This window comes from Chiloscyllium punctatum, chromosome 11, assembly GCF_047496795.1.
Source record: "Chiloscyllium punctatum isolate Juve2018m chromosome 11, sChiPun1.3, whole genome shotgun sequence".
Lineage (NCBI taxonomy): Eukaryota > Metazoa > Chordata > Chondrichthyes > Orectolobiformes > Hemiscylliidae > Chiloscyllium > Chiloscyllium punctatum.
Window position 1 is genome coordinate 4,916,654 of NC_092749.1, and position 27,642 is coordinate 4,944,295.

At 43.5% G+C, this 27,642-nt stretch overlaps 1 protein-coding gene across 2 annotated transcripts; it reads right to left on the reverse strand.

The window, feature by feature from the left end:
* Positions 1–4,994: 4,994 nt before the first annotated feature.
* Positions 4,995–27,642, reverse strand: LOC140482562 (uncharacterized). 2 transcript variants are annotated; one of them, XM_072580090.1, is made up of 8 exons: positions 27,545–27,642; positions 23,334–23,669; positions 19,758–19,892; positions 17,226–17,299; positions 12,369–12,644; positions 9,135–9,176; positions 8,941–8,976; positions 4,995–6,989 (listed from the first exon to the last, which is right to left on the reverse strand). In XM_072580090.1, the coding sequence occupies exons 1-7, from the start codon at positions 27,594–27,596 to the stop codon at positions 8,956–8,958; spliced, it is 936 nt and encodes a 311-aa protein (XP_072436191.1). In that variant the 5' UTR covers positions 27,597–27,642; the 3' UTR covers positions 4,995–6,989; positions 8,941–8,955. The 2 variants fall into 2 exon arrangements, with proteins under 2 accessions (XP_072436191.1, XP_072436192.1); XM_072580091.1 differs by lacking the exon at positions 19,758–19,892.

Here is a 27,642-nt window from a genome sequence, read left to right on the forward strand (position 1 = left end):
ACCTCCACCCTCCTCTAGCTTATCTCTCCACGCTTCAGGCTCACTGCCTTTATTCCTGATGAAGGGCTTTTGCCCGAAACATCGATTTCGAAACTCCTTGGATGCTGCCTGAACAGCTGTGCTCTTCCAGCATCACTAATCCAGAACGTGTAATCTAGGTCGCTGTGGGAGTCAGTTGGTTTATAGTATACGTCCGTGTTGAGTCGGTCATCCGAGATAGCGATGGAGAGGTCTAGGAAGGGGAGGGAGGAGTCTGAGACAGTCCAGGTAAATTTGAGGTTGGGGTGGAAGGTGTTGGTAAAGTGGATGAACTGTTCAACCTCCTCATGAGGACCTCTTACCAGCCCTCGATCTCTTCATAGCCAACTACCGGCGTGACATTGATCGCCTCAACCTCTCCACCCCTCTCACTCACTCCAACCTCTCACTCTTGGAACGTGGAGACTTCCAATCCCTCCACTCCAACTCCAACCTCACCATCAAACCGGCAGACAAGGGAGGCGCAGTGGTAGTTTGGTGCACCGATCTTTATATTGCTAAATGCCAGGTCGCGGACACCTCCTCCTACTGCCCCCTTGACCATGACCCCACCTCCAACCACCAAACCATCATCTCCCAGACCATCCATAACCTCATCATCTCAGGAGATCTCCCATCCACCGCCTCCAACCTCATAGTCCCACAACCCCACACCGCCCGCCCGTTTCTACCTCCTGCCCAAAATCCACAAACCTGACTGCTCCGGCCGATCCATTGTCTCAGCCTGCTCCTGCTCCACCAAACTCATTTCTGCATATCTTGACACGGTCCTGTCCCCCTCAGTCAAGAACTCCCCACCTACGTTCGGGGCACCACCCACGCCCTCCACCTCTTCCATAATTTTTGCTTCCCCGGCCCCCAACGCCTTATCTTCACCCTGAACATCCAGTCCTTGTACACCTCCATCCCCCATCACAAAGGCCTCAAATTCCTCCACTTCTTCCTTTCCCACCAAACCAACCAGTACCCTTCCACTGACACTCTCCTTTGACTGACTGAACTCCTCACTCTTAACAATTTCTCCTTCCAATCCTCCCACTTCCTCCAAACCAAAGGAGTAGCCATGGGCACCCGCATGGCCCCCAGCTATGCCTGTCTCTTCGTAGGATATGTGGAACAGTCCATCTTCCGCAGCTACACTGGCACCAACCCCCACCTTTTCCTCCGTTACATTGATAACTGTATCGGCGCTACCTCGTGCTCCCACAAGGAGGTTGAACAGTTCATCCACTTTACCAACACCACTTTACCTGGACCATCTCAGACTCCTTCCTCCCCTTCCTAGACCTCTCTATCTCTATCTCGGACGACCGACTCAACACGAACGTATACTATAAACCGACTGACTCCCACAGCTTCACAGCTACTTCCCACCCTGCCCCCTGTAAAACTGCCATCCCATATTCCCAACTCCTTCGCCTTCACCGCATCTGCTCCTAGGAGGACCAATTCCAATATCGAACAATCCAGATGGCCTCCTTCTTCAAAGACCGCAACTTCCCCTCAGACATGGTTGACGATGCTCTCCACTGCATCTCCCCCACTTCCCGCTCCTCCGCCCTTGAACTCCGCCCCTCCAATTGCCACAGAATCCCACTAGTCCTCACCTACTACCCCACCAACCTCCAGATATATCGGATCATCCTTCGTCATTTCCGCCACCTCCAAACGGACCCCACCACCAAAGATATATTTTCCTCCCTACCCCTATCAGCGTTCCGGAAAGACCACTCCCTCTACGACTCCCTTGTCAGATCCACACCCCCCACCAACCCAACCTCCACTCCCGGCGCCTTCCCCTGCAACCGCAAAAAATGCAAAACTTGCGTCCACACCTTCCCCCTCACTTCCCTCCAAGGCCCCAAGGGATCCTTCAATATCTGCCACAAATTCACCTGCACCTCCACACACATCATTTACTGCATTCACTGCACCCGATGTGGCCTCCTCTATATTGGGGAGACAGGCCGCCTATTTGCGGAACTTTTCAGAGAACACCTCTGGGATATCCACACCAACCAACCCAACCGCCCCATGGCTGAACACTTTAATTCCCCTCCCACTCCGCCAAGGACATGCAGGTCCTTGACCTCTTCCATCACCAGACCATGGCAACACGACGCCTGGAGGTAGAGCGACTCATCTTCCGCCTAGGAACCCTCCAACCACAAGGGACGAATGCAGATTTCTCCAGCTTCCTCAGTTCCCCTCCCCCCACCTTTTCTCAGTCCCAACTCTCAGACTCAGCACCGCCTTCTTGACCTGCAATCTTCTTCCCGACCTCTCCTCCCCCACCCCCTCTCCGGCCTATCACCCTCACCTTAACCTCCTTCCACCTATCACATTCCCAACGCCCCTCCCCCAAGACCCTCCTCCCTACCTTTTATCTTAGCCTGCTTGGCACACCCTCCTCATTCCTGAAGAAGGACTTATGCCCGAAACGTCGATTCTCCTGCTCCTTCGATGCTGCCTGACCTGCTGAGCTTTTCCAGCAACACATTTTTAAGCTCTGATCCCCAGCATCTGCTGTCCTCACTCCTCATCTGCCTGGAGCTGAGCTTCACCAGGATGAGGCAGGTCATGCCTTAAATTGGAGACATTCATCACATTGTTGGGAAAAAATAATGATTAACAGTTTGATCATTAAAGTTGGAACATCCCCAGAATGTTGCCTGGGTCTCTGGTTTAATCGTCTCATGATAATCCCATTCAGACATTGCCTGCCACTCAGTGTGATTGGCTCAGTGCCTGGTTTCATTAATATTTTAATCTTACCTGGTCATGTGTTTGGGTTCATCCATAAGACATAGGAGCAAAGATTCTGCCATTCAACCCATCAAGTTCTGCTGATAAGTTTCTCAACCCCATTCTCCTGACTTCTCCCGGTAACCCTTGATACTCAAGAAACTATCTATCTCAGTCTTAAATATATTCAATAAGCTGGCCTCCACAGCTCTTTGCGGAAATGAATTCCATAGATTCACCATTCTCCAGCTGAAGAAGTTTCTCCTTATCTTTGTTCTAAAAACTCTTCCCTTTACTCTAAGGCTGTCCTAGTCTCTCCTACAAATGGAAACATCTGGTTGGCATGAAGGACCAGTCTCTGTGCTGTCTGACTCAAAGGCATTAACGGGTATCTTGATTGGTATATGAATAGGAAGCATTTAGAGGGATATGGGACAAATGCTGGCAAATGAGATGAGATTAATTTAGGACATCCAGCTGGCATGGACAAGTTGGACTGATGGGTCTGTTTCCATGCTGTATGGCTCTATGATTATATATGACAACCAGAAGCTGCAGCTGAATACAATTTCTGCATATGTCATCTCCATGGAGACTGTAGGTGTCCCTGAGTTTCCACAATTCCACTGGGATGGATTCTCCTGCCATTGTTAACCTTATCAACTAGAGAATCATCCAAGAACTGATTACACACCCTTACCCATTCATTACCAAACTCATGTCTCTCACTCCTGTTCTCTATTCCCAGCAGGCTACACCGACAAAAGGTAAGTTGCTTGTAATTTCAAAATGTCACCACTCTCAGGCTCATGATAAACTCAGTCTGCAAACATGCTTTCTGAGCAGCCAAGACTATCAACACAGTCATGTTGATTGAGCTGACTTCTTCCAGAACCTTCCTTGGTTGCTTCTCACCAGCTGCTCTGTAGTCAATGTTCCAATGCCACAAGATCTGAACATACTCTAGGCTTGGGCAGACAATAACATTCACAACACACAAATTCCAAGCATTGACTATCTCCAATAAGAGACAATCTGACCACAACCCTTTGCATTCAATTGCATTACCATCACTGAATCTCCCATTACCAATATCCTTGGAGTTTCCATTGACGAGAAACTCAACTAGACTCACCAACATAAATTCAGTGGTTACACAAGCAGGTCAGAGGCTAGGAATACTGCAGTGAATATATTACTTCATGACTCAACAAAGTCTATCCATCATCGAGAAGGCACAAATCAGGAGTGTGATGGAATGTCCCCCACTTGCCTGGATGAGTGCATCTACAACAACACTCAAGAAGGACAAAACAGTTGCTTGATTGGCTGTACATCCATAAGCATCCATTTCCTTTCCCACTGCAGCTTAGTAGCAGCAGTGTGTACCATCTACAAGATACACTGCAGAAATACACCAAAGATCCTCATACAGCACCTTCCAAATCCACAACCACTTCCATTTAGAAGGACAAGGGCAGCAGATACATTAAAACACCACAAAATGCAAGTTCCCCTCTAAGCCATTCATCATCCTGATTTGGAAATATATCAACATTCCTTCACTATCACTGAATAAAAATCCTGGAATCCCTCCCTGAGGGCATTGTGGGTCAACCTACAGCACATGGACTGTAGCAGTTCAAGGAGTCTGATCACCATTGTCTTCTCATGGGGCTACTAGGGACAGGCAATAAATACTGGCCCAGCCAGTGATGTCTATGCCCCACAAGAGAATAAATCAAAGTCAAGTCTTGATGCCAGACCTTGTGGTCTACAGTTAGGGACACTGCCAGTGTGCCACACCCCCCCGATTCTGACATTGGTTACACATCCCACGGGCAGCAGCCTCTCTCAAACAAATGGCTTGAACCATTTGTCATTTCTGTTGCTGTTCATTCCAAGGCAGTTGTTGATAACACATGAATACACAGTGGGTTAGGGTGATGTGGGAGGGGAAAACTTTGTCACCTCAAATGTACACAAGCTGCCAGCAGCTCCTGGTCAGACTTTTCAATTAATTAGCTCAAGAACACAGACACACAGTTTTTTTTGGTGAAAAACAACAAATGTGTAAATCTTTATTTGTGTTCCATCTCTAGGAAGAAAGAAAACACTCAAGGGACCAGTGACAAGCAGTGTCCTTCTCAGAGGGCAATGCTGCATGATCAAACAGTGAAAGGAGGGCAGGGATTAAAACAGACACACAGTTTAATAATCAGATAATTAGAATTTTATTCAGCAACTGGTTATATCAGTAAAATCAAGCCCAATGTAAAATATCTGCTGAACAGACATTTAAAAAAAACCCAACAAAAACAGAAAGAAGAAGAAAACACACCCAAACCAGGGGCAGGACAGCAACTGTGGTTCTTTATTGTTGATGATGTCATTTGCCAGTCTCTATCTGCAACATTAGATAGGTATCTTAGATCAGAATGTAAAAGCTGATATTTGGATTGGCTCAAGCCAGATTAAACAACAATATCTTGTTGTTGTAGCGTGCCTTTAACACAGGAAATCTTTTCTCACACGGAGTCATGTAAGAAGATATTGGTCATGTAACATTCCAAAATGGCAGCTTGTGACTGTAGCTCTGTTTTAAAGATACATGCTCTAGAAATCAGGAAGAAGCAGCTTGCATTAGTAATGTCCCGCATGAGGTTATCAATCATCCTGGAAACCCATCTGAAATTCTCAGATGTCTTCCAGTGAAGGAACCCTGGTCACCCTGACATGGTCTGGCCTGGATGGGAGGACACACCCACAGTCAATGGCTCACTCTGAATGCTCCTCCTAACTGGATGACCAAGACACACAAGTGTAGCAAGAAATAAAATAAGAATCAAACTGGATTGGGCACTCAAGTTCAACCTAATCTTTTCTATACTGTCAGCTTTTTTCTTTCATTCTCAAACCAACAGTTATTCTCTTGTTGAATTATATGCCTCTTCTAACATCCTTCATTTTTGAATAGATATATTTGTTGAGATTTCTGAAATATCTCCTGAAATGTGTTACAGTGCATCTCCAATGCCTGACCTTTTCAAACTGTTTCCTTCATCCAATCTTGCTAATCACATTGCTATACCCTTGTAATTGCCTTGAATTTAATGTCAGCTCCTGTTGATTGTTCTGATCTCAGGTGATGCTCTTCCTGGTCAAGTCTTTTTTAATCACTTTTATTTTGTTATGTTTATTTAACATGTTAGTCTTTTACTGAAATTACAGTCTACAGTGCTACAGATTTACTTTAAGAATAAAACAGAAGCACATCAATGAAATAAAAATTAAGAAAACAGCCGCATTGTTGAAATAAAACACAGTTTGAATGATTCTGAAAACAAGATCCCAACTACTCTTGAACACTATCACTTTAGATTGATCAACATTCAGAGACAGGTATCTTCCTATTCAAATCTTTTGTCTTCACTGCTCCTTTTGTTCTGGTTCTATGAGACATGAGATTTTTCTTTCTTGACTGTTCACACAACTGAGAGCTTAGACTTTCTCAGCTTTGAATAACCAATGGTGGTTTCTCAACATTGTGAGTTGTATTTCCACTGTTGCTTTCTTCTGACAGTGGGGAATTATACTGGAATCATTGGCTTTGTAAGTGTGTATTTATGGTAGTTGTGTCCAGACACAGTCTGCTGATTTGGTTTTTCAATCAGCACTAATTCCATGGGTCAGGAGTCACCAGTGTAACAACAACCCTGTAACTGGCTGATAGCCAAACTGATGAACAAGCCATGGCATCTCACACACACTCAGCTGATGAATAGACAATTGAAAGAACATTTTAATCTCAGGCAGGAGCCTATAAGGAACTAGATATGAAGGAACTGAGGCTAGTGCTGATTCACTGTAGCTGGTAATACATCGCAAAGCTTACACTGAGTAGCATCTGTTCTGAAAAATATGCCAACAACACAATGGGCATGTCCAATATCAGCTGGAAGCTAATCCAATTCAGCATTCATGCAGTTCAGAAACATTGTGTGTTGGGAAACAAGGTGTAAACACTCACAGTTTTCACTCTCCAGTTCTCTATACAATCTATTTCCTGTCTCTCTGTCTCTCTGATCCATTGTGCTTGGTTCTGTCTGCTGCTGGTGAGGGAGGCTTCTCAGCATTCTGAATCAGAAAATGTTCCCATTTCAGGCAATCAGTGCCTATCACACAGCAGCACCATAGAGTATTTCCTGGAAGAAGAGAAGGACAAACCATATTTCAAAACAAACCATTCATTCACTCAAAGGAAACTGTATCTGAATATAGAGAGCAGAGCTCTCAGGCTTAATTTCAGAAAGATATCTTGTAGGAAGTTTGTCCTTTTAAGTTACATTAGTCACTTCAACATTTGTTAATGCCTATTAAACAAAGTTAGACATGAGAGTAGAGTCAGTGCATGCCAGGTAACTTCAGGTTAAATCAGACAGTTCTTGGTGTAGTTAGTCAGGTGTCATATGGTTATTGACAGGGATGATTTCACAAAGCTAACACTTCCAGCTCCTGGACTTCACGAATGACTTCAGGACATTTCCTGCTAAAAGCAACCCCGAGGAAGCATGGAGCCCTAGCTCTTGAGGTGACCTCTGTACATGCTGATAAAAGCCAATCACTGGCCAGTATTTGATGGGCAAAGTTGGCTTGGTGTTTAAGATTGATCATGGGTGATTAGGAGGCTGTCTTACAGGAGAGCAGCTCTCCACACCCCTTTGTCTCGTTGGAGGTGATAGGTTCAAATCTCAATATGGCAGCTGAGGGAATTTAAATTCAATTAGTAAATACATTTCCAGTTTAGACGGTGCTGGTCTCAGTAATTTGTATTGTAAAATTCTAGGGGGTCAGTTGGCTGGATAGTTGGTTTCTGATGCAGATTAACACCAACAGCATGAGTTCAGTTACTGCACTGGCTGAGGTTACCGTGAAGGACTCACCTTCTTGACCTTTCCCCTCACCTGAGGCATGGTGACTCTAAAGTTAAACCCCCACCAGTTGTATCTCTCAAATGAGAGAGCAGCCGATGGTGACCCATGCTTAGTTGATGAAACTACCAGATTGTCACAAAAGCCCATCAAGTTCATGAAGGACATTTGCTGCTCTGAATTGATCTGGCTGAAAGGTGACTCCAGACCCACAGCAATGTGATTGCCTGTTTACTGTCCTCTGAAATGGTCAAGTGAAACCCTCAGTTCAAAATCAAGGAGTGATGGACAACAAATGGCAGCCCAAGAGGAGAGGGGAATATTCACTGCTGATTCTGCATCCTCACTGGGTACAATGATTGGCTGAGGAGTTTGGGTATGTTGTGTTACCATGAGTTGGCAACAGAAACTGTTATTGTGAATCATTTGATAATGAGGTTTCTGCTCATAATAGCTTGGTGGGGGAGGGGGAGGGGGGTATTCTTAATTACCCTGATATTTCCACATGCCCAGCACTGTAACACCATAAGGTAGAGGAACATAATTGGGCCATTCGGCCCATTGAGTTTGCTCTGCCATTCGATCATGGCTGATATGTTTCTCAACCTGATTCTCCTGCCTCTCCTTGTAACTATTGATCCTGTTACCAATCAAGACCCTATTTATCTCTGTCTTTAATACACTCAATGACTTGGTTTCTACAGCGCTCTGCAGCAATGGGTTCCATACATTTATTGCCCTCTCAATAATAACTCCAAACAACTTCACTCCAGTTATTCAGCAAGTGACTATCTTTTTGAAATTAGTGGATCTCTTTAGAGTAACGTTGTTCAATAATTAAATGCCTAGTGTGGGATATTGAAGCCATTTTCCATGGAAAACTAAGGAATGCACAACTTGAAATGAGTTTCAGTGTGATCATACAGAGCTCAGACATTGCAATTCGGAGAAAGTCATTTTTTCAAGTGAAAGGTTACATTTCATATTGGATGCGATGTATGATGCACAAACAGCAATTCGGCCCCACCAACCCATGCTGGTCTGGAAGCTGCATTCAAAACTCCTGCCAGGTTTTCTGATTGAAATATTTTTTCCAAGTCATCAACTTCACATTAAGCAAACAAAAACCCTCTGCATTTCTCAGAATACTTGCTGTAGATTATTGAAGTCCGTGACTCAGACATAAAGGTTTACTCTTAGCAAATAGTGTTTAACAGCAACGTACCTTTTGTTCACTGAATTAATAACGTGGATCAAAATTCTGAAATGAAAGGTCAATGCAATAGATTAACATTTCACTTTGGTAGAGGAGTTAGATTTGATGAAGCACTGCATTGTTTTAGTCATTATATTGGTTACAATTACTATTTTGGTCCCAATCAGTGATTTGGTTTGAAATATGATCAATGAAATAATTACCGCATATGTTGCGTTGGAATCTGCTTGAAGTTCACTGGATTCCTGTAATTTAAGAATAAGTGGTTGGAATTAGATGATGGATGCTTGTAAGATTCAGAGTCCTGCTGTGCATGAAGGGAGCCCAAATGATTGCGCTGATAACGAGTGTGGTATAACAAGGATGAAGGCGTTAATAAAACCATAAGGAAACAAGAACATAAGGAAACAAGAACATAAGATACAAGAGCAGAATTAGGCCATTCAGCCCATTGAGTCCATTGAGACATGCAGAATTATGAGAGGCATAGGTAGCATAAATCATGAAAATCATCCCCGTGGCAGAGGTGTTTAGTTCCAGAGATCATAGGTTTAAGGAGAGGAGTAAGTGATTTAGAGGAGATCGGAGGAAATATTTTTTTCCTCCAGAGGGTGGTAGAAATGTGGAAAGTGCTGCCTGAGAGGGTGCTGTAGGCACAACATTGATGAAGCTTCTGGATGAGCAGTTCAAATCCAGGGCACAGTTGACTATGGACCAAGTGCAGGTAAATGGGATTAGTGTATTTTGTTTGTTGTTTTGTTAGTGGGCCAATGAGCCTGTATCTATGCTGTACAATGCTATGTCTCTCTGAGTCTGCTCCACCATTCAATGAGATTATAGCTGATCTGATCATACTCAGTCCGCTTTCCTACCTTTTCCCCAGAAACCTTGAATCCATTCCTGATTAAAAATTTGTCTAACTCAGCCTTAAATATATGATGATAGATTACTCTAACACTGGTCACACGCACTGCACAAGAACTGCACAAGAGAGCTGCTACTAGTATAATGCACATTTGAATGTCCAAAATGTGTTGACAAACCTTGTGTAACAGCAGTTACTCTTAGATATGGAAAAAGATGGAGCTTTAATGTGCAACTTCAACAGGATAGTACTGATACACAATGACGAATTAGGCTTGACTATAAATCCATAAGATATAGGAGCAGAATTAGGCCATTCAGCCCATCAAGTCTGTTCTACCTTTTGATTGTGAATGCTATGTTTCTCAACCCCATTTTTTTCCCTGTAATCTTTGATTCAACAGCCTATCTATCTCTGTCTTAAATACATTTAGTGACTTAGATTCCATAGCCTTCTGCAACAACAGGTTCCATTGATTCACCACCCTCTGGGTGAAAAAAATTACTCTTTCATCTCAGTTCTAAAAAGTTGTCTTTTCACTCTGAAGCTGTGCCCTTAGACCTTAGTCTCCCCTTCTGGTGGAAACATATTCTCCACGTCCACCCTACCAGGCCTCTCTGCATTCTGTAAGTTTTAATCAGATCCTTCCTCATCTATCTAAACTCCATCGAGTAGATACTCAGAATCTTCAACTGCTTCTCATATGATAATCCTTTCATCCCCAGGATCATTCTTGCAAACTTCCTCTGGAGCACCTCCCAGGCCAGAACATCCTTCCTTTGATATGGCATCCAAAGCTGCTTACAATATTCCAAATGTGGTTTGACCAGAGCCTTATATAACCTGAACAGTAATTTCTGTTCTTGTATTCTAGCTCTCTTGAAATGGGAGCTCACATTGCATTTGCTGTCCTTGCTGCCAACTGTTCAGAGAATTCTTAACTAGGCCTCCCATGTTCCTTTGTCCTTTGGATTTCCAAAGTTTTTTCCCGATTTACAAATATTCCTCCTCCCAAAATGCCTAATCCCACTCTTTCACAAATTATATTCCATTTTACATGTCTTTTCCCATTCTTCCAGCCGATCCAAGTCATTCTACAGCCTCCTGCCTCCTTAACACTACCTGTCCTTCCACATATTTTTGTGTTATCTGCAAGCTGAACAACAAACCTTGTGGTGGTAGATGGTAAATATTCAGCATGGAGTCCAGTTACAAGTGGAGTTCCGCAGGGATCAGTTCTGGGTCCTCTGCTGTTTGTAATTTTTATTAATGACTTAGATGAGGGAGTCGAAGGGTGGGTCAGTAAATTTGCAGATGATACAAAGATAGGTGGAGTTGTGGACAGTGAGGAGGGCTGTTGTCGGCTGCAGAGGGACTTAGATATGATGCAGAGCTGGGCTAAGGAGTGGCAGATGGAGTTCAACCCTGCCAAGTGTGAGGTTGTCCATTTTGGAAGAACAAATAAGAATGCGGAATACAGGGTTAATGGTAGGGTTCTTGGTCAGGTGGAGGAACAGAGGGATCTTGGGGTCTATGTACATAGATCTTTGAAGGTTGCCACTCAGGTGGATAGAGTTTGTAAGAAGGCCTATGGAGTATTATCGTTCATTAGCAGAGGGATTGAATTCAAGAGTCGTGAAGTGATGTTGCAGCTGTACAGGACTTTGGTTAGGCCACAGTTGGAGTACTGTGTGCAGTTCTGGTCGCCTCACTTTAGGAAAGATGTGGAAGCTTTGGAGAGGGTGCAGAGAAGATTTACCAGGATGTTGCCTGGAATGGAGAGTAGGTCGTACGAGGATAGGTTGAGAGTTCTCGGCCTTTTCTCGTTGGAACGGCGAAGGATGAGGGGTGACTTGATAGAGGTTTATAAGATGATCAGAGGAATAGATAGAGTAGACAGTCAGAAACTTTTTCCCCGGGTACAACAGAGTGTTACAAGGGGACATAAATTTAAGGTGAAGGGTGGAAGGTATAGGGGAGATGTCAGGGGTGGGTTCTTTACCCAGAGAGTGGTGGGGGCATGGAATGCGCTGCCCGTGGGAGTGGTAGAGTCAGAATCATTGGCGACCTTTAAGCGGCATTTGGATAGGTACATGGATGGGTGCTTAATCTAGGTTAGACGTTCGGCACAACATCGTGGGCCGAAGGGCCTGTTCTGTGCTGTATTGTTCTATGTTCTATGTTCTATGTTCTAATCCCCTCAGGTCCTTTGTCCAGATTGTTAATATATAACTTGAATAGCGCAGCAGGTCAGGCAGCATCCAAGGAGCAGGAGAATCGACGTTTCGGGCATGAGCCCTTCTTCAGGAATCTATTCAGCTCTATTCAGCAGCCTCCTTTATGCCATCTTGTCAAAGGCCTTCTGGAAATCCAAATAAATCATGTCCACAGGGTCTCCGTTGTCCAACTTGCTCACTACCTCCCCAAACAATTCGAACAGATTTGTCAGGCATGACCTCCCCCTTGGTGAAGCTGTGCTGACTCTGTCCTATTTTACTGTGCACTCCCATGATTCCATGGGAAAAAGAAACATAGTGCCATGAAGAAAGCTGTATCAACAAAAATCAATCACCTTTTTTTTGTGACGATGGTTAATCTGACTGTAATTTGCATAGATTTCTTCATCAGTATCGCATTTCATGACTTCCTGTTGCTGTTTTTCAACTTTTCTGTCACGCCTGCATTTTCCTGGAACTGCTTCAGTCCCCTGCATTTGGCTATTGCTGCAAACTTTTGCCTCGAAGCTGTAGTATGTTGGGTTTTGGTTTGAAATGATTGTGATTCCATCATTTGGGGAGTTACAGGCAACTTGTTGGGTTGTTCTTGATTTCTTAGGCTTCTCGAGAACCTTCAAAAAAATGAAATCAGGAAGGTTACTTTGAGTAGCATAATACTTGATACTTTAATCTCCCTCTCATTAAATCTCAGGTGTTGGACTTGCAGAAGACATTCAAGAAGGTACCTCACAAAAGGTTAAGTCATAAGATAAGAGTTCACCACATTGGAAGTAGTACAATGGCGTGTATAGAGAAGTGGCAAACAGCCATTGCATGGTGAGTGAATATAAAGGGGAGATCTGTGCCCATTGATTTCCACAGGGGTCAGTGCTGGGGGACTGTAACTGTTTACAATCTGTATTAGTGTCTGAGAGGAAGGAAGCGAATGTACTGTAGCCAAATTTGCAGACGACACTAAAACATTTGGGAAGGTAGGTCATGAGAGGGACACAAATAGTTTGCAGAGAGGAACAGAAGTTTGAACAAATGCTTCACCAGGTTTAAGATTAATTTCTTCCCTGCCATTATTACACAGCTGGATGGAACCTTTAACTTCAAATAATGTTGATCTTGTTTTGTGAACCTCATGTGCAGCTGTAACCTTATATGTCTCGCTCTGCCTGAGCACCCTATGACTTGAATGCCCCTTGTTTGGTATGATATACTTAGACTGCTCGCAAAACAAAGCTTATTTTACTGTATTTATGGACATGTGGCTAAAATAAATCAAATCAAATAAAGGTTAATAAATTGGGCCTTCAGTGTGATTTGGACAAGCTAAGAAAATGGGCAAATACATGACAGACACAGTTTAAATGTAGATCCAAGTGAGGTCGTCTCCTTTAGTAGCAAAAACAGGAAGACAGATTATTATCAGAATGGTGGCAGATTGGGAAAGAGGGAGGTGCAATGTGACCTGAGGGTCCTGGTGAACCAGACACTGAAAGAAAGCATGAAGGAGCAGCAGGCAGTGAAAAAGGTAACTGGAATGTTGAGAGGATTTGAATACAGGAACAGGGGTGTTTTGCTGCAATTGTGCAGAGCCCTAGTAAGACCAGACCTGGAATATTGAGCGCAGTTTTGGTGTCCTTATCTGAAGAAGGATGTTGTGGCTAAGGAGGGACTGCAGGAAAGGTTTACCAGACTGATTCCTGGAGTGGCAGTTCTGATGTAGAAGGAGCTACTGAATCGGTTAGGATTATATTCACTGGAGTTCAGAAGAATGATGGGGTAATCTCATAAAAACCTATAAAACCCCCAGGACTAGACAAGGTAAATACATGAAGGATGTTCCTGATGACAGAATCTAGAACCAGGGGTCATAGTTTAAGAATCAACAGTGGGCCATTTAGGACAGAGATGAAGAGAAATGTTTTCATTCGGAGATTGGAGCGCCTGTGGAATTTTCTGCCACAAAAAATGATTCAGGCCAAAGCATTGTTTATTTTTAAAAAGAAGTTAGATATAGTTCTTAGGGCTAAAGGGATCAAAGGGTATGGGGAGAAAGTGGGATCGGGGATGGAGTCAGATGATGATCAGCCATGGTTATACTGAATGGCCTACCCCTGCGACTAACTTCAAGGTTTCTATATCAGGCAAATTTCACAGGGCAGGGTCTGTATGAGTGCCTGGGCTTCAGTCATGGAAATGAGCTTGGAAGGAGAGCCACTTCTGGAGCAGCTGACTCCTTATTGAGGGAAGGTTTTGTTTTGAAACTTGCCCTTTTTGGTGATGGGCTGCAGCAGCCCCTCTGAGAGTTTTCATGCTTCCTGCTTTACTCAACCCCAATCAAGGTGCGGTGGGGTTCCTGTGAATTGTTTTATTTTAGGGAGATCAATAAAAACACAGCACAAGTCTTTTCAGTCAGGCATTTTGTGAATGCCACACTTCTTGATGGTAGGCAATACTCCCCATCCCGTGCCCTGGGTCACATTGTGGTTGTATTTTGGATAATGTTTGGAGTAGCTGCTGTTCAGTTGTCTGAAAGGAAGGAGTTCTCAGCTCAGCTCTCCTGTTTCAGGAAAAGTCTTTCATTGTGAAACTTGATTGTTCTCTTGGAGAGTGACTGGAGGAGTTCTCAATACCTGTACTGCCTTTCCTCAGCAAGCTGGGAGTTACAAAGATCCCATAAATAACTGCCTCAATTTGGGGACAGCCACCCACACAAACCAAAAGGCCAGAGAACCTTAGAGGGGGAAGGTGATGGCCTTGTGTTATATCACTAGACCACTAATTCAAAAACCAAGTAATGTTCTGGGGACCTGAGTTCAAATCCTCTTCATGGCAGCTGGGGGTGTTTGGATTCAATACAAATCAGAAATGAAATGATTTTTGGGGGAAGTCTATATGGTTCACTTAAGTCCTTTAGAGAAGGAAACTGCTAACTTTCTCTGTCCTGACATTCATTTGACTCCAGACCCACAGCTAATGTTACTCTCTGGACATTCAGGATTGTCAGCCTTGTCAGCAACTAGAAGATAGTGAGAATTGCAGATGAAAGAGAGTCAATGTGGATAAAGAGTGGAGCTGGAGAAAACACAGCAGGTCAGACAGAATCAGAAGAGGAGGGGAGTTAATTTTCAGGTTGCAACCCTGCATCAGGACTGATGAAAGGTTACAACCTGAAACATCCACTCCCCTCTTCTTCTGATGCTGTCTGACCTGATGTGCTTTTTATCAGCTCAACTCTTTATCAGCCGTGTCAACAATACCCACATTCCATGGATGGATTTTTTAAAAATCCACACCCTCAACAATGAGCCATATTAGCCAGAAATGTTTGTTTTTTTTTCTCAAGTGAACCTCTTCAGAAAGAGAGAGAGATGCTTATTTTGCTCTCCTTTCTTGGTGTGAAAGGCTGTGTGTTTTGGGGCATTTACAGAGCTATGTACACACATATATATTCCAGTATATAATGTCAGACCTTCTGTAGGTGGCATTGTGATTTTATCACAATTAAAATAGTCTATATACTGCTTGAAGCTCTGTGTTGTGGACAGGTCTCCTGGTTTATCATCAGAGATTATCTTCCCAACATTGTAAAACAAAGGCCACATGATGTTTGAATGTTTAAAATACTCCCCAACTCTGCTTACTCGATCAAAAACAGACACTGTTGGATAACCTCACAGCTGTGGCAGCATCTGTGGGAAGAAAGCAGAGTGAACATTTTGGGTCCAGTGAGCCTTAATGGGAGCAGTTTATCAGCTCTGATAAAGGGTCATTGGACCTGAAATATTAACTCTGTTCATCTTTCCACAGCTGCTACCAGGCATGTGAGTTCCTCCAACAGTTTCTGGTTTTGTTTCAGATTTAAAGCATTCACATTTCTTGGTTTGATTGCTCCATCTCACTCGATATCCCCAAGTCAGAAGTCATCCCACTTTCAGGTAAAAGTGCTAGAGTTCCATCGGGTGCATTTCCTGCTGCTGTCCATTTTCTCAGTGGCCTACACAGTGTGATGTTGTAGTTCAACACATCTCCAAACAGACCCCACCACCAAGGATATATTTCCCTCCCCTCCCCTATCAGTGTTTCAGAAAGAACACTCCCTCCGCGACTCCCTCGTCAGGTCCACACCCCCCATCAACCCAACCTCCACTCCCGGCACCTTCCCCTGAAATCATAAGAAATGCAAAACTTGCGCCCATACCTCCCCCCTCACTTCCGTCCAAGGCCCCAAGGGATCCTTCCATATCCATCACAAATTCACCTGCACCTCCACACATCATTTACTACATCCGCTGCACCCGATGTGGCCTCCTCTACATTGGGGAGACAGGCCGCCTACTTGCGGAACTTTTCAGAGAACACCTCTGGGACACCCAGACCAACCAACCCAACCACCCTGTGGCTGAACACTTTAACTCCCCCTCCCACTCCGCCAAGGACATGCAGGTCCTTGGCCTCCTCCATCGCCAGACCATGGCAACATGACGCCTGGAGGAAGAGCGCCTCATCTTCCGCCTAGGAACCCTCCAACCACAAGGGATGAATGCAGATTTCTCCAGCTTCCTCATTTCCCCTCCCCCCACCTTTTCTCAGTCCCAACCCTCAGACTCAGCACCGCCTTCTTGACCAGCAATCTTCTTCCCAACCTCTCCGCCCCCCCACACCCTCTCTGGCCTATCACCCTCACCTTAACCTCCTTCCACCTATCGCATTCCCAACGCCCCTCCCCCAAGTCCCTCCTCCCTACCTTTTATCTTAGCCTACTTGGCACACCCTCCTCATTCCTGAAGAAGGGCTTATGCCCAAAACGTCGATTCTCCTGCTCCTTGGATGCTGCCTGACCTGCTGCGCTTTTCTAGCAACACATTTTTCAGCTCTGATCTCCAGCATCTGAAGTCCTCACTTTCTCCTAGTTCAACACAACACTGCAACATGACAGTGAATGTATACCCACGGATCAAATACTACTTCTTTCAGAGTCATATAACATTGCCTGCCTCCATTATAGGGAGTCAATCAGTTCAATACAGTGTGAGGAACACCACACTTCAATCACGGGGCAAGGCAAGAAGAACGGCCTCCAGAAATGCCCACAGATGGCACACAGAGTGACGGACATCATGAACATTGCTTTGCTGCCCCATCTGAAACATCGAGCTGAATGAGCTGCAAAACACCTGGCACAAAACAACCCAACCAACCTGTGTGTCTCCAGAAAGAGGGGTGGGTTCACAATCCAGGGTTGGCAAAGTATCAACAGAACGAGTAGCTGAGGCTGTAAGAGAAAAAAAAGGTCACCAAGACTGAGGATAGACAAAAGGACAGAAACATCAAGCTCTGTTGCACTCAAATAGTCATAGAGACATGCAACACAGAAACACACCCTTCAGTCCAAGCAGTCCATGCCCACCTTAATCCCAAATTAAACTATTTCGACCTGCCAACACTTGATCCATATCTCTCCAAAAATTTCTCATTCATGTTCTTATCTAAATGTCTTTTAACTGATGTAACTGTACCCACATTCACCTCTTCCTCTGTAAATTAATTCTACATTGGTACAGGGGAACAAGATTCATATCTTTGGATCACTGGAATCTCTTCTGGGTAGAAGTGACCTGCATAAGAAGATTAGATTGCACCTGAATTGGAAGGGGACTAATATACTGGCAGGGAGATTTGCTAATACATTTAAACTTGTAAGGGGGTAGGGTGGGACCTCAGGAGATAGTGAGAAAAGAGATCAGTCTGAGACTAGTACAGTTGGGAAAAGGAATGAGTCAAATGGTCAGGGCAGGCAGGAACAAAGCAGAGACCAAGGTAGGACTGATAACTTAAACTGCAAGAGGCCAAACAAGTAAAGTAGATGAACTCAGGGCATGGTTGGAAACGTGGGACTGGGATTAGATTAGATTACTTACAGTGTGGAAACAGGCCCTTCGGCCCAACAAGTCCACACCGCCCCGCCGAAGCGCAACCCACCCATACCCCTACATCTACCCCTTACCTACACTACAGATAATTTAGGATGGCCAATTCACCTCACCTGCACATTTTTGGACTGTGGGAGGAAACCGGAGCACCCGCAGGAAACCCACGCAGACACGGGGAGAATGTGCAAACTCCACACAGTCAGTCGCCTGAGGCAGGAATTGAACCCGGGTCTCTGGCGCTGTTAGGCAGCAGTGCTAACCACTGTGCCACCCAGGGATATTACAGCAATTACAGTGATGTGGCTCAAGGTTGGACAGGACAGGCAGCTTAATGTTCCAGGGTTTAGATCTGACTGGAAGGATAGGAAGGGGCAAGAAAAGCAGTGACACTTTTGATTAGGCATAAGTTTACAGCTGCACGTAGGGAGGACATTCCTGGGAAGTTATTTGAGTGGAACAGAGAAACAAGAAAGGGATGATTAACTTATTGGAATTGTAATATAGAGTCAGCATGAAATTGAGAATCACATTTGTACAGAGATCACAGTTATCTGCAAGAATAATAGTGTGGTTATGGTAGGGGATTTTAAACATAGACTGGACTGCCAATGTGTTAAGGGTTTGGATGGAGAGCAATTTGTTAAGTAAATGCAAAAAAAAAAAAAATTCTGATTCAGTATGTGGGTGTACCTCCTAGACAAGGCAAAAAACTTGACCTGCTCTTGGGAAATAAGGCAGAGTAGGTGACTGAGGTGTCAGTGGGACCAGCAATCGTAATTCTATTAGTTTTAAAGTAATATTGGAAAAGGATTGACTGGATCTAAAAGTTAAATTGGGAGCATACCAATCTTGACAGTATTAAGCCAGAAGTTTTAAAAGTTGATTGGGGCAGTATTCGCAGTATTCGAAGGGATAGCTGGAAAATATACAGCTTTCAAAAATGAGATGATGGGAGTCCAGAGACAGTATGTTCCTGCTGAAGGGCAAAGCTGGGAAGTCTAGGGAATGCTGAGTGACTCGAGAAATTGACATTTTCGTTAAGAATAAGAAGGAAGCATATGTCAGGAATAAACAACAGTGATTGAGTGAATATCTAAAAGAGAATAAAGGCAGTCGGAGTATTCTTAAGAGTGAAGTCAGGAGGGCAGAAAGGAGACATGAGATAGCTTTGGCAAATACGATTAAGGAGAATCTAAAGGGATTCTATAAATACATCAAAGACAAAAGGGTGACCAGAAAGAGAATTTCTTAAACTGCTACCATCCCTGAACTGTAGGTTGACCCACAATGCCCTTCGGGAAGGAATTCTAGGATTTATTTCCATGTTGGGTTGGTGAGTGGCTTGGATGGGAACTTATAGCAGGTGGTATTTCAATATATTTACTGCCCTTATCCTTCTAGATGGAAGTGGCCTTGTGTTTGGAATGTGCCATCTGAAGATCTTTGTTGAATTTCTTAAAGATATTACTCACTGCTGTGACTGAGGGTCAGTGGTGGAGGGACTGAATGTTAAAGTGCTGCAGATACGGGAATTCTAAAATAAAATCAGAAATGCAATTGGACTTTCAGACATGAGACAGCATTAGCCCTTTCCTTTGGTTGTGTACTTCTGTGAACAACTCTCCATTTCTAAAATCTTGCATTTCTGATGAAAAAAGCAACTTGGTCTCTCTTTCTTTCTTCACAGAGGCTGCCTCTGATGCCTCCAACATTTCTCTTCCCCGCCTTTCCTCCACCTTCAATAATGAGACAAACTTCTCCCCAAGTGGCCTTTTCAGTGAAAGATTGATTTCCACCTACAGGATGACAGTTTCTGACACCGAGTGCATCTGATACAGAAGAGAACAGTGGCTCCAGCGATGACAATAGCTCCCAGTACAGCCCCCACAGTGATCCAGACAATCCACAGCTCTCTGTTCATTCCCACTGCAGGAACTGCAAACAGAGAAACAGATCAACCACAGGAAAAAGAATGAACCCAATCCTGACCTTTTCTTTATTGACTTGTGGTACGTCTGACCTTATGCCCGAAGGAAGATGAAACAGTTAAAGATAGTTGGCCCTCGGACACTACCCTGAGGAACTCACACAGATACCACCTGGACCCAAGATGGCTGCCTCCAACAATTACAACCAACTCTCTTTCGGCTCTTATAGGTGAGCAGGGGGTGATCAATGTCTCCCTTCTAACTCCCTTCTCGATCATTCACATCAATGGAGGGATAAGGTTGGAGGATCTGGGTTTGGGTAGGATGTTCTTCAGAGGGTCAGTGCAGATTCGATGGGCTGAATGGCCTGTTTCCACACTGTCTGAATCACTTTACAAGATTTTCTTGATTGTTAAAAGAGAGTTGACTTTTGTAATCTACTGACCTGAAAAATATCATCAAAATTCACATAAGTAAAGAAGTAAACTTGGAAAGAAATGGGGAGGTGCATCTATACTGAAAGGAAGTTAGTAAATGCAGTTAAAATTCGACAGTCCCTATTCCCCACACTCCTAACATCTCCCCACCTCGAAGATGCATCCTGAGCAATCTGTTCTCTTTTTCTCTGTTGAAGATTCCATGAAATCATCAATATGAAATCACAAAGAGTTTGACAAAAGATGCTCACATTCCCTGTGAAATAACTCTACAGAAGTGATATCCTGTCAACAAGTCACCCTTTATTTACATGTCTATCATATTTGACACTGATCCAGCTCCCTTAGAGCCAGCTTGCAGAGTGAACACAACCCCGGCACTCCTGTTTCTATCTGCCAGCCTGAACTCCCTGGTTGGACCAGATTAACAGTCCCAATCAGAGAATTCTGAGGTCCACCTGGCTGACTCTGTTCCAGTCATACACCTTCTCTTTCTTTTCACCCTAATCTGCATTTAAAACCTATAGGGCAAGCATTTATTGCCCTTCCCCAATTACCCAGAGGGCAGTTAAAAGTAATCTGGAGTCATGTGTAGGCCAGATCAGGTAAGGACAGCAATGGTGGAGCAAACTCAATAGGCCAAATGGCCTAATTCTGCTCATATATCTTATGGTCGATAATTTTTCTTCCCAAAGGGACATAAATGAACCAGATGAGTTCTTTCTGTCAGTTAACAACTGAAAGAGTTCTTTCAGTCAATAACAACTGTTGTTATTGACTCAAAACTCAATAACTGTTTTTATTGAGTTCAAATGCCAGCATCTTCTGTGGTGGGATTCATACCCATGTCTCCAGAACATTGCCAATATTTCTGGTTTAATAATCTAACCATATACCTCTTGGAAAACATCTCCACCAATTGTTTGTTTCAGACTTGCACTAGTCTTTCTGTGCTGCTTTTTTGTCTATTGAGGTGTATATTTTGCTCCAAGCTGAACCCTTGGTCAATGCAGCTTGAAAGGAGCTGAACTCTGAGCAGACCCATTCCAAGTCCAGTCTCTGATTAAACCTTAACCAGTGGTCCCTCTATACTCGATCTCATAAGGACTTTTATCAGCACATTGGCATTTCCTTTGCTTCTAAGGTGGAAACTCTTCCATTTCCCCACGAGAGACAGCTGTAACCACCCAGTGTCTTGGAAAACACTAATTTCTCTCTGCCGGTGCTCCAGCAGCCAATGGTCTGCCTTCCTTTTGATGCTGGCCCCTGGCAGTTGTTCTGGTCGACAGTCATGTCTGAGCAAGCAGTGACGCTTCCCTTAATGTGACAGACACTCATCGGAAATGGCGATGTATATATGCGGTTAGGAAGATCATATAGTATGCAGCATAGAATATAAAAGCAGGATGTACTTCTGAGGCTCTATAGGGCTCTGGTCAGACCACATTTGGAATATTGTGTGCAGTTTTGGGCCCCATATCTAAGGAAGGAAGTACAGGCCTTGGAGCGTGTTCAGAGAAGGTTCACAAAAATATTCCAGGAATCAAAAGCTTAACATAACTTTTGAGTACTCTGGGTTTATACTCGATGAAGTTTAGAAGGATGAGGTGGGATCTAATTGAAACAGACAGAGTACTGAATGGCATGGACAGAGTAGCTGTTAGGAAGATGTTTCCATTGGTCAGAGAGACTAGGATCCGAGGGCACAGTCTTAGAGTAAAGGGAGCTCCTTTTAAAATGGAGATAAGGAGAAATGTCTTCAGCCACAGAGTGGTGAATCGATGGAATTCATTGCCATAGAAAGCTGTGGAGGCTAGATCATTGAGTATATTTAAGACAGAGATAGATAAGTTCTTCATTTTCAAGGGAATCAAGGGTTACGGGAAGAAAGCAGAAGAATGGGATTGAGAAACTTATCAGCCACGATTGAATGTAGAGAAGACTCAATGGCCTAATTTCTGCTCCTATGTCTTATGATCTTATGGTCTCAAAAAGGCCCTTTGGTCCACCATCTCCATGCTGATCAATAAACACTAAACTACACTAATCCCATTTACCTGTGCCTGGTCCATCACTGACTGTACCCTGACATTTGAAGTGCCCATCCAGAAGTTTCTTCAATGTGGTGGGAGTATGTGCCTCTACACCTCTCCCTCCACCCCACCTCCACCGCTCTCAGGCAGCACCTTCCATATTTCTACCATCCACTTTAGGGAAAATAAATTCCTTAGATCTCCTCTTAGCCACTTCCTCCTCCCCTTAAACTTATACCTCCTTAAACATGTGTATCGTGGGGAAAAGATTCTCATAATCTTTGCTGTCTATGTTACTGCAACCTCAGGTGTAGGTGGGACTTGAATGCTGGCTTCCTGTCTCAGAGGCCGCAACACTACAACTGCACCACAATGGCCTTTTTATGTTAGTGTCACACTAAATTTATTCCCATTAAAGCCACATGTCAGATGCTTGATTGTCTTTTTATACAGCTTACTCCTCAAAATAATAGAATCCTCAGAGTGTGGAAAGAGGCCATTCGCCCCAAAGCACCATGGCTCAGTGCTTAGCAATCCTGCTGAACCATTGTGTCATCTCTCACCAGCCACCCCTTCCCATTTCCCTGGAGAAAACCTTTCCCTTCTTCTCTGTCCCTCACAAATAAGTGGCTGTGCCTCCATGAAACCTTCACATCCAAGTGGAAGTTCTTGCTGTTTTATACAACACAACGGTTCACCTTTCTTTGTCGAAGAGCAGTCTTCAGCCAAGCTGTGAATTGTATTCCCACCCACTAAGGTTGGAGAGAGCTTGAGCATTGCTGCAGCAGGTGCAATTCTGCTCTTCTGACAAACCTCCAGAGTGTGAGGAGGCTACTTGTAGGGGTTTTCATCTCCCCTTCCTGTTACCTTCCCCCAGCCCCACCAAACCCACACCAAACCCTACCCTTGCTCATTGGTCTGAGGCTTGTGCTAGTGCTTTCCCTGTGAGCTTGTGAGTGGGATCGAATATTTACTTACTGGTTACATTCAGCTGGGTTCCTGCCCCATAGATCGATCCCTGCACACTACAAACATAGACAGCATTGTCACTGAGTTGTACATTTGTGATGTTCAGGATGTAGCTGTTATTGGAGACATCCCTGGAAGGTTGGAAGCGTGCTGTCACTCCTTTGTTACGGTGGACATTGTCGCGTGAATCAGATGTTAGCAGCTCCTGTCTGCTAGATCCTTGCGTGAACCAAGTAACAATGAGTTTGCTGACATTGGCATTCTCCATGCGACACTGGAATCTGACAGAGCTACCCTGTATCACACTGTGTACTGCTGGAGACTGGAGCAGAACTGGTCTGTTTGCTGTTAGGGGAAAGAAATCTCATTTAGACATCACCAATCTTTTGTGGATGGAAGAGCAAGAACTAAAAAAAGAGCAAATAACCATGAATTTATGTCTTAGAGTCATTGAGACATAAGGATCGACAGAACAGAAAAAAGGCCTTCAACCCAACCCATCCATACCAATCAAAAGCAACTTTCTCACAATGATAATCCCACTTTCCCCAACATGGACCATAGCATTGTATGTCTTGGCATCACAAGTGAACATCCAAATAATTATTCAATGTGCTGAGGATTTTTGCCTCTCCCACCCTAGCAGGCAGTGAGTTCCAGAGACCCACCACCCTCTGGTGATTCCATATTTTCCTAAATCTCCTCTAAACTTTCTGCACCTAACTTGAAACCTATGTCCCTGGTCATTCATCCCTCTGTCACAGGGAAACATCAATTTCAGTCGAGATTTTCTCTGCCCCTCTTACTCCTCCCTGTAACTTCTCAATCTCCTCTGCTCTTAGGAAAATAACCCCAGTTTGTCTTCTATCTTATATCTTGTCGTGTAATTTTAATAAGATGAAAAAGATATAATTCTATTCCTCCATCTCACTACACCCTCGGTACTTTCTGATCAACGCACAGTATCAACTGCCCCTCGATAATCAGCCTGTCCTCATGACCCTATCTAATGAAAGCTCTGTCTGAAGTCAATCATGTATGCTGCTTTCTCCTGAATAGTATCAAGTTACCTGAGTGCAGTAGAAGCTGTAACCATTCAGGCAAGTGGGGTGGTGGTGGGGGTGGTGGTATTCCAGCAAGTTTCAAAAATATGTGTTAAAGTTCATTTTCTGATGAAGGAAAAGATCCTCAGAAATGAGATATCTTGTCTCCAGCATTTACATCTTCCCTCTCAGACTTGCAGAATCGCAAAATTGTAATGGTGCAGATGAAATAACATAAAATCTAGGAGCAAGAAGAGGCCATTCAGCCCCTGTGCCTGCGGCATCAGTTAAAACCATCATGGCTGATCTCATCTCAGAATTAACTCCACTTTACTGCCCAGTCTCTATAACTTTTCCATCCATTGGTAATTAAAAATCTGTTCATCTCCTCCTTAACTTTGCTCACTGTCCCAACGTCCACCATACTCTGGAGCAGTGATCTCACACATTCATGACACTTTGAGGAAATAATTTCCCATCATCTCTGTTTCAAATCTGCCACCCCTTAACCAAAAACAATGATCTTTCATTTGAGATTGCCTCACAAGGGGAACCATCTACCTTGAGTCTCCTTTACAATCCCTTTCAGTACTTTGTATACACCCATTAGATCTCCTGTCATTCTACTGAACTCCAGAGGGTATCAACCTAAATTGCTTAATCTGTCTTTATAAGGCAAGCATTTCATCTCTGGAATCAATTTCATGAACCTTCTCTGATCTGCCTCCAATTCAACTACATCCATCCTCAAATAAGAGACTGAAATTGCCTGCAATACTCCAGATGTGGTATCAGTAATGACTTATACTTTTCATTATCACTGCTCATAACATTTTCATGCACTTAAACATTTTAAGTTCATAACATAAATCTAGGAATTTTAACTATGATTTTCTGACTGCAATATGTAAACTCATGGAATTGTTTTTACTTTCTGGTTTGTGTTTTTGAAATGACCATGAAATGCTTCTAACTCTTGTTCTTTCCATACTGTAAGGTTAATTTTGAAGTCTCTTTATGCTGAGAATACATTGCCAAGTTTTGTTCAGTTTTAAAATAGACACATACACAGTTTTGTGAGAGTAATTCAGCTGAGTTTCATTTCAAACAGTTCGGCTTTTCTTAGGTTTATTGACTCTCAAAAGCACAATGCTTCTCAATCCACCTCTCACACAGAGAGTTCTCATTTCATTCCAATGCCCTTCTCGAATTCCCATGTTATAATTTGTCATATGACCAGAAGCTTTCCCTCTGATTTGTCATTCCAGGTCCTGACAAAGGAAAATTGCACAAAAGTTACAAAAAAGGATGACCTTTTATTCTACCAGTCCGTATTGTTAACAAAAAAACAGAAATTGCTGGAAGAGCTCAGCAGGTCTTGCAGTGTCTGTGGAGAGAAATCAGGGTTAATGTTTTGGGTCAAATGAGCTTTCCTCAGAACTCCTCAGTCCATATCGGTCCTTCCCACCATGTTTGTAAAGACATCAATGCATCATTATCCATCTAACTCCTACATCCCTTCAATAATGTTCCCTCATTCACTTAACTCTTCCAGCCTCAATTTAGATGTTTGCTCAATAAGATTCTAATTTTCTGATTTATAGCTTACTCCTGTTTAGAACAACAATAGAGTATTTGCTAAAACATTCCGCTGTTGCCGTGGTGTGTTCTGAGCTTGTGAGCATGACACTTAACTATTGCTCAATTTGAAATTGCTTTCTGTTATTAGTTGTAATTTCTCATTCAAAACTCTTCTCTTTATCACTCAGGAAAATTCAATTATAATATTATTTCAACAAAATATCCTTTAACTGTTTTCCACAAGAAGTTTGACTGCCAGTCTGCTTTAAGACTGTAAGACCAGATGATATAGGAGCAGGAGTAGGCTATTTGGCCCCTTGAAATTGCACCACCATTCCATGGAATCATGGCTGATCCAATAATCCTCACATCCAATTTCCTGCCCTTTCCCAATAGCGTATGATTCGCCTCATTCTCAACCTTAAATATACACAAGGACTCTGCCCCAACAGCTCTCTGTAGCAAGGAGTTCCAAAGAGTCTTCAACACTGTGAGAGAAGAAAGTTTTCCTCATCTCTGTCTTAAATTGAAGCTCCTTTATTCTGAGATGATATCCTCCGGTTCTAAACTCTCCCATGAGGGGAATCATCCTGTCAGCATCTACCCTGATAATCCCCTTAAAAATGCTATATGTTTCAATGAGATCACCTCTCATTTTTCGAAATTCCAGTGAGTCACAACTGGAACCTTTGCTCAGAAGTCAATCCGTTCATATCAGGGATCAACCAAGTGAACTTTCTTTAAACTGCTTCCAATGAAATTATATATTTTCTTAAATAAGGAACTAAAACTGCTGCCAATACATTGGATGTGATCTCACCAGCAGCTTGTATAGTTAAAATAAAATGTTCCTACTACTTCATTCTCCAAATAAGGACAACACCCTATTATAATTCCTGATTACCTGCTGCCGCTGCGTGCTAACTTTCTGTGTTTTGTGCACAAGCTCCCCACCACCAGCACCCCCCACCCCTCCCCACCCCACCCCACATCCCTTTGTGTTGCAGCCTTCAGCAGTTTTTCTTCGGTTCAGTAACTTGTACTTGCATCACAATCAATTACAAAGGAGGCCACACAAGTGATATTCATTGACAGGTCAGTGATATGTGGTGATCAGGACAGTCCACACCAGCTTTAACAGTCAGTTCCACAGTCTTACTATTCCCCATGGAAACACATTCCTCGCAAGATATTCATTTGATCTGTTTGAATTCTTTCTTTTCATTCTCACTTTTTTTTTCTAGACTGACCTTCCAGTGACAACAACTTCTCTATGTCTACCCTCATGATTTATTCCCTCTTTTACAAATGTCCAAGCTCATTTTGTTGATTAAGCTTGTCCCAGCGCACCCAGCACAAAGCATGTAAAGGAACAATTCCATTCCTGAAATCTCAATGAACAATGTCTCGCCTATCAGAAATACACGCAATGAAGCAGAAGAAGCTGAAACACAGATCACAAAGAATTGACAAGTTGGCATTTAACAATAGGCCTGAGGCCCTCCAAGACACAGAACAACCAAACATGAGACATTATCAGGAACACAAACCAGGGTAACTCTTACTGAGGTCAAATCAAACAGAACCCATACTCACCCGTTTCAGCAGAGAAAGTCAACATGGTCACAAGGAGAATAACACGGAGCATTTTGGATGCCTATGATATGAAATGACGATGCGGTTTATCCACGCTG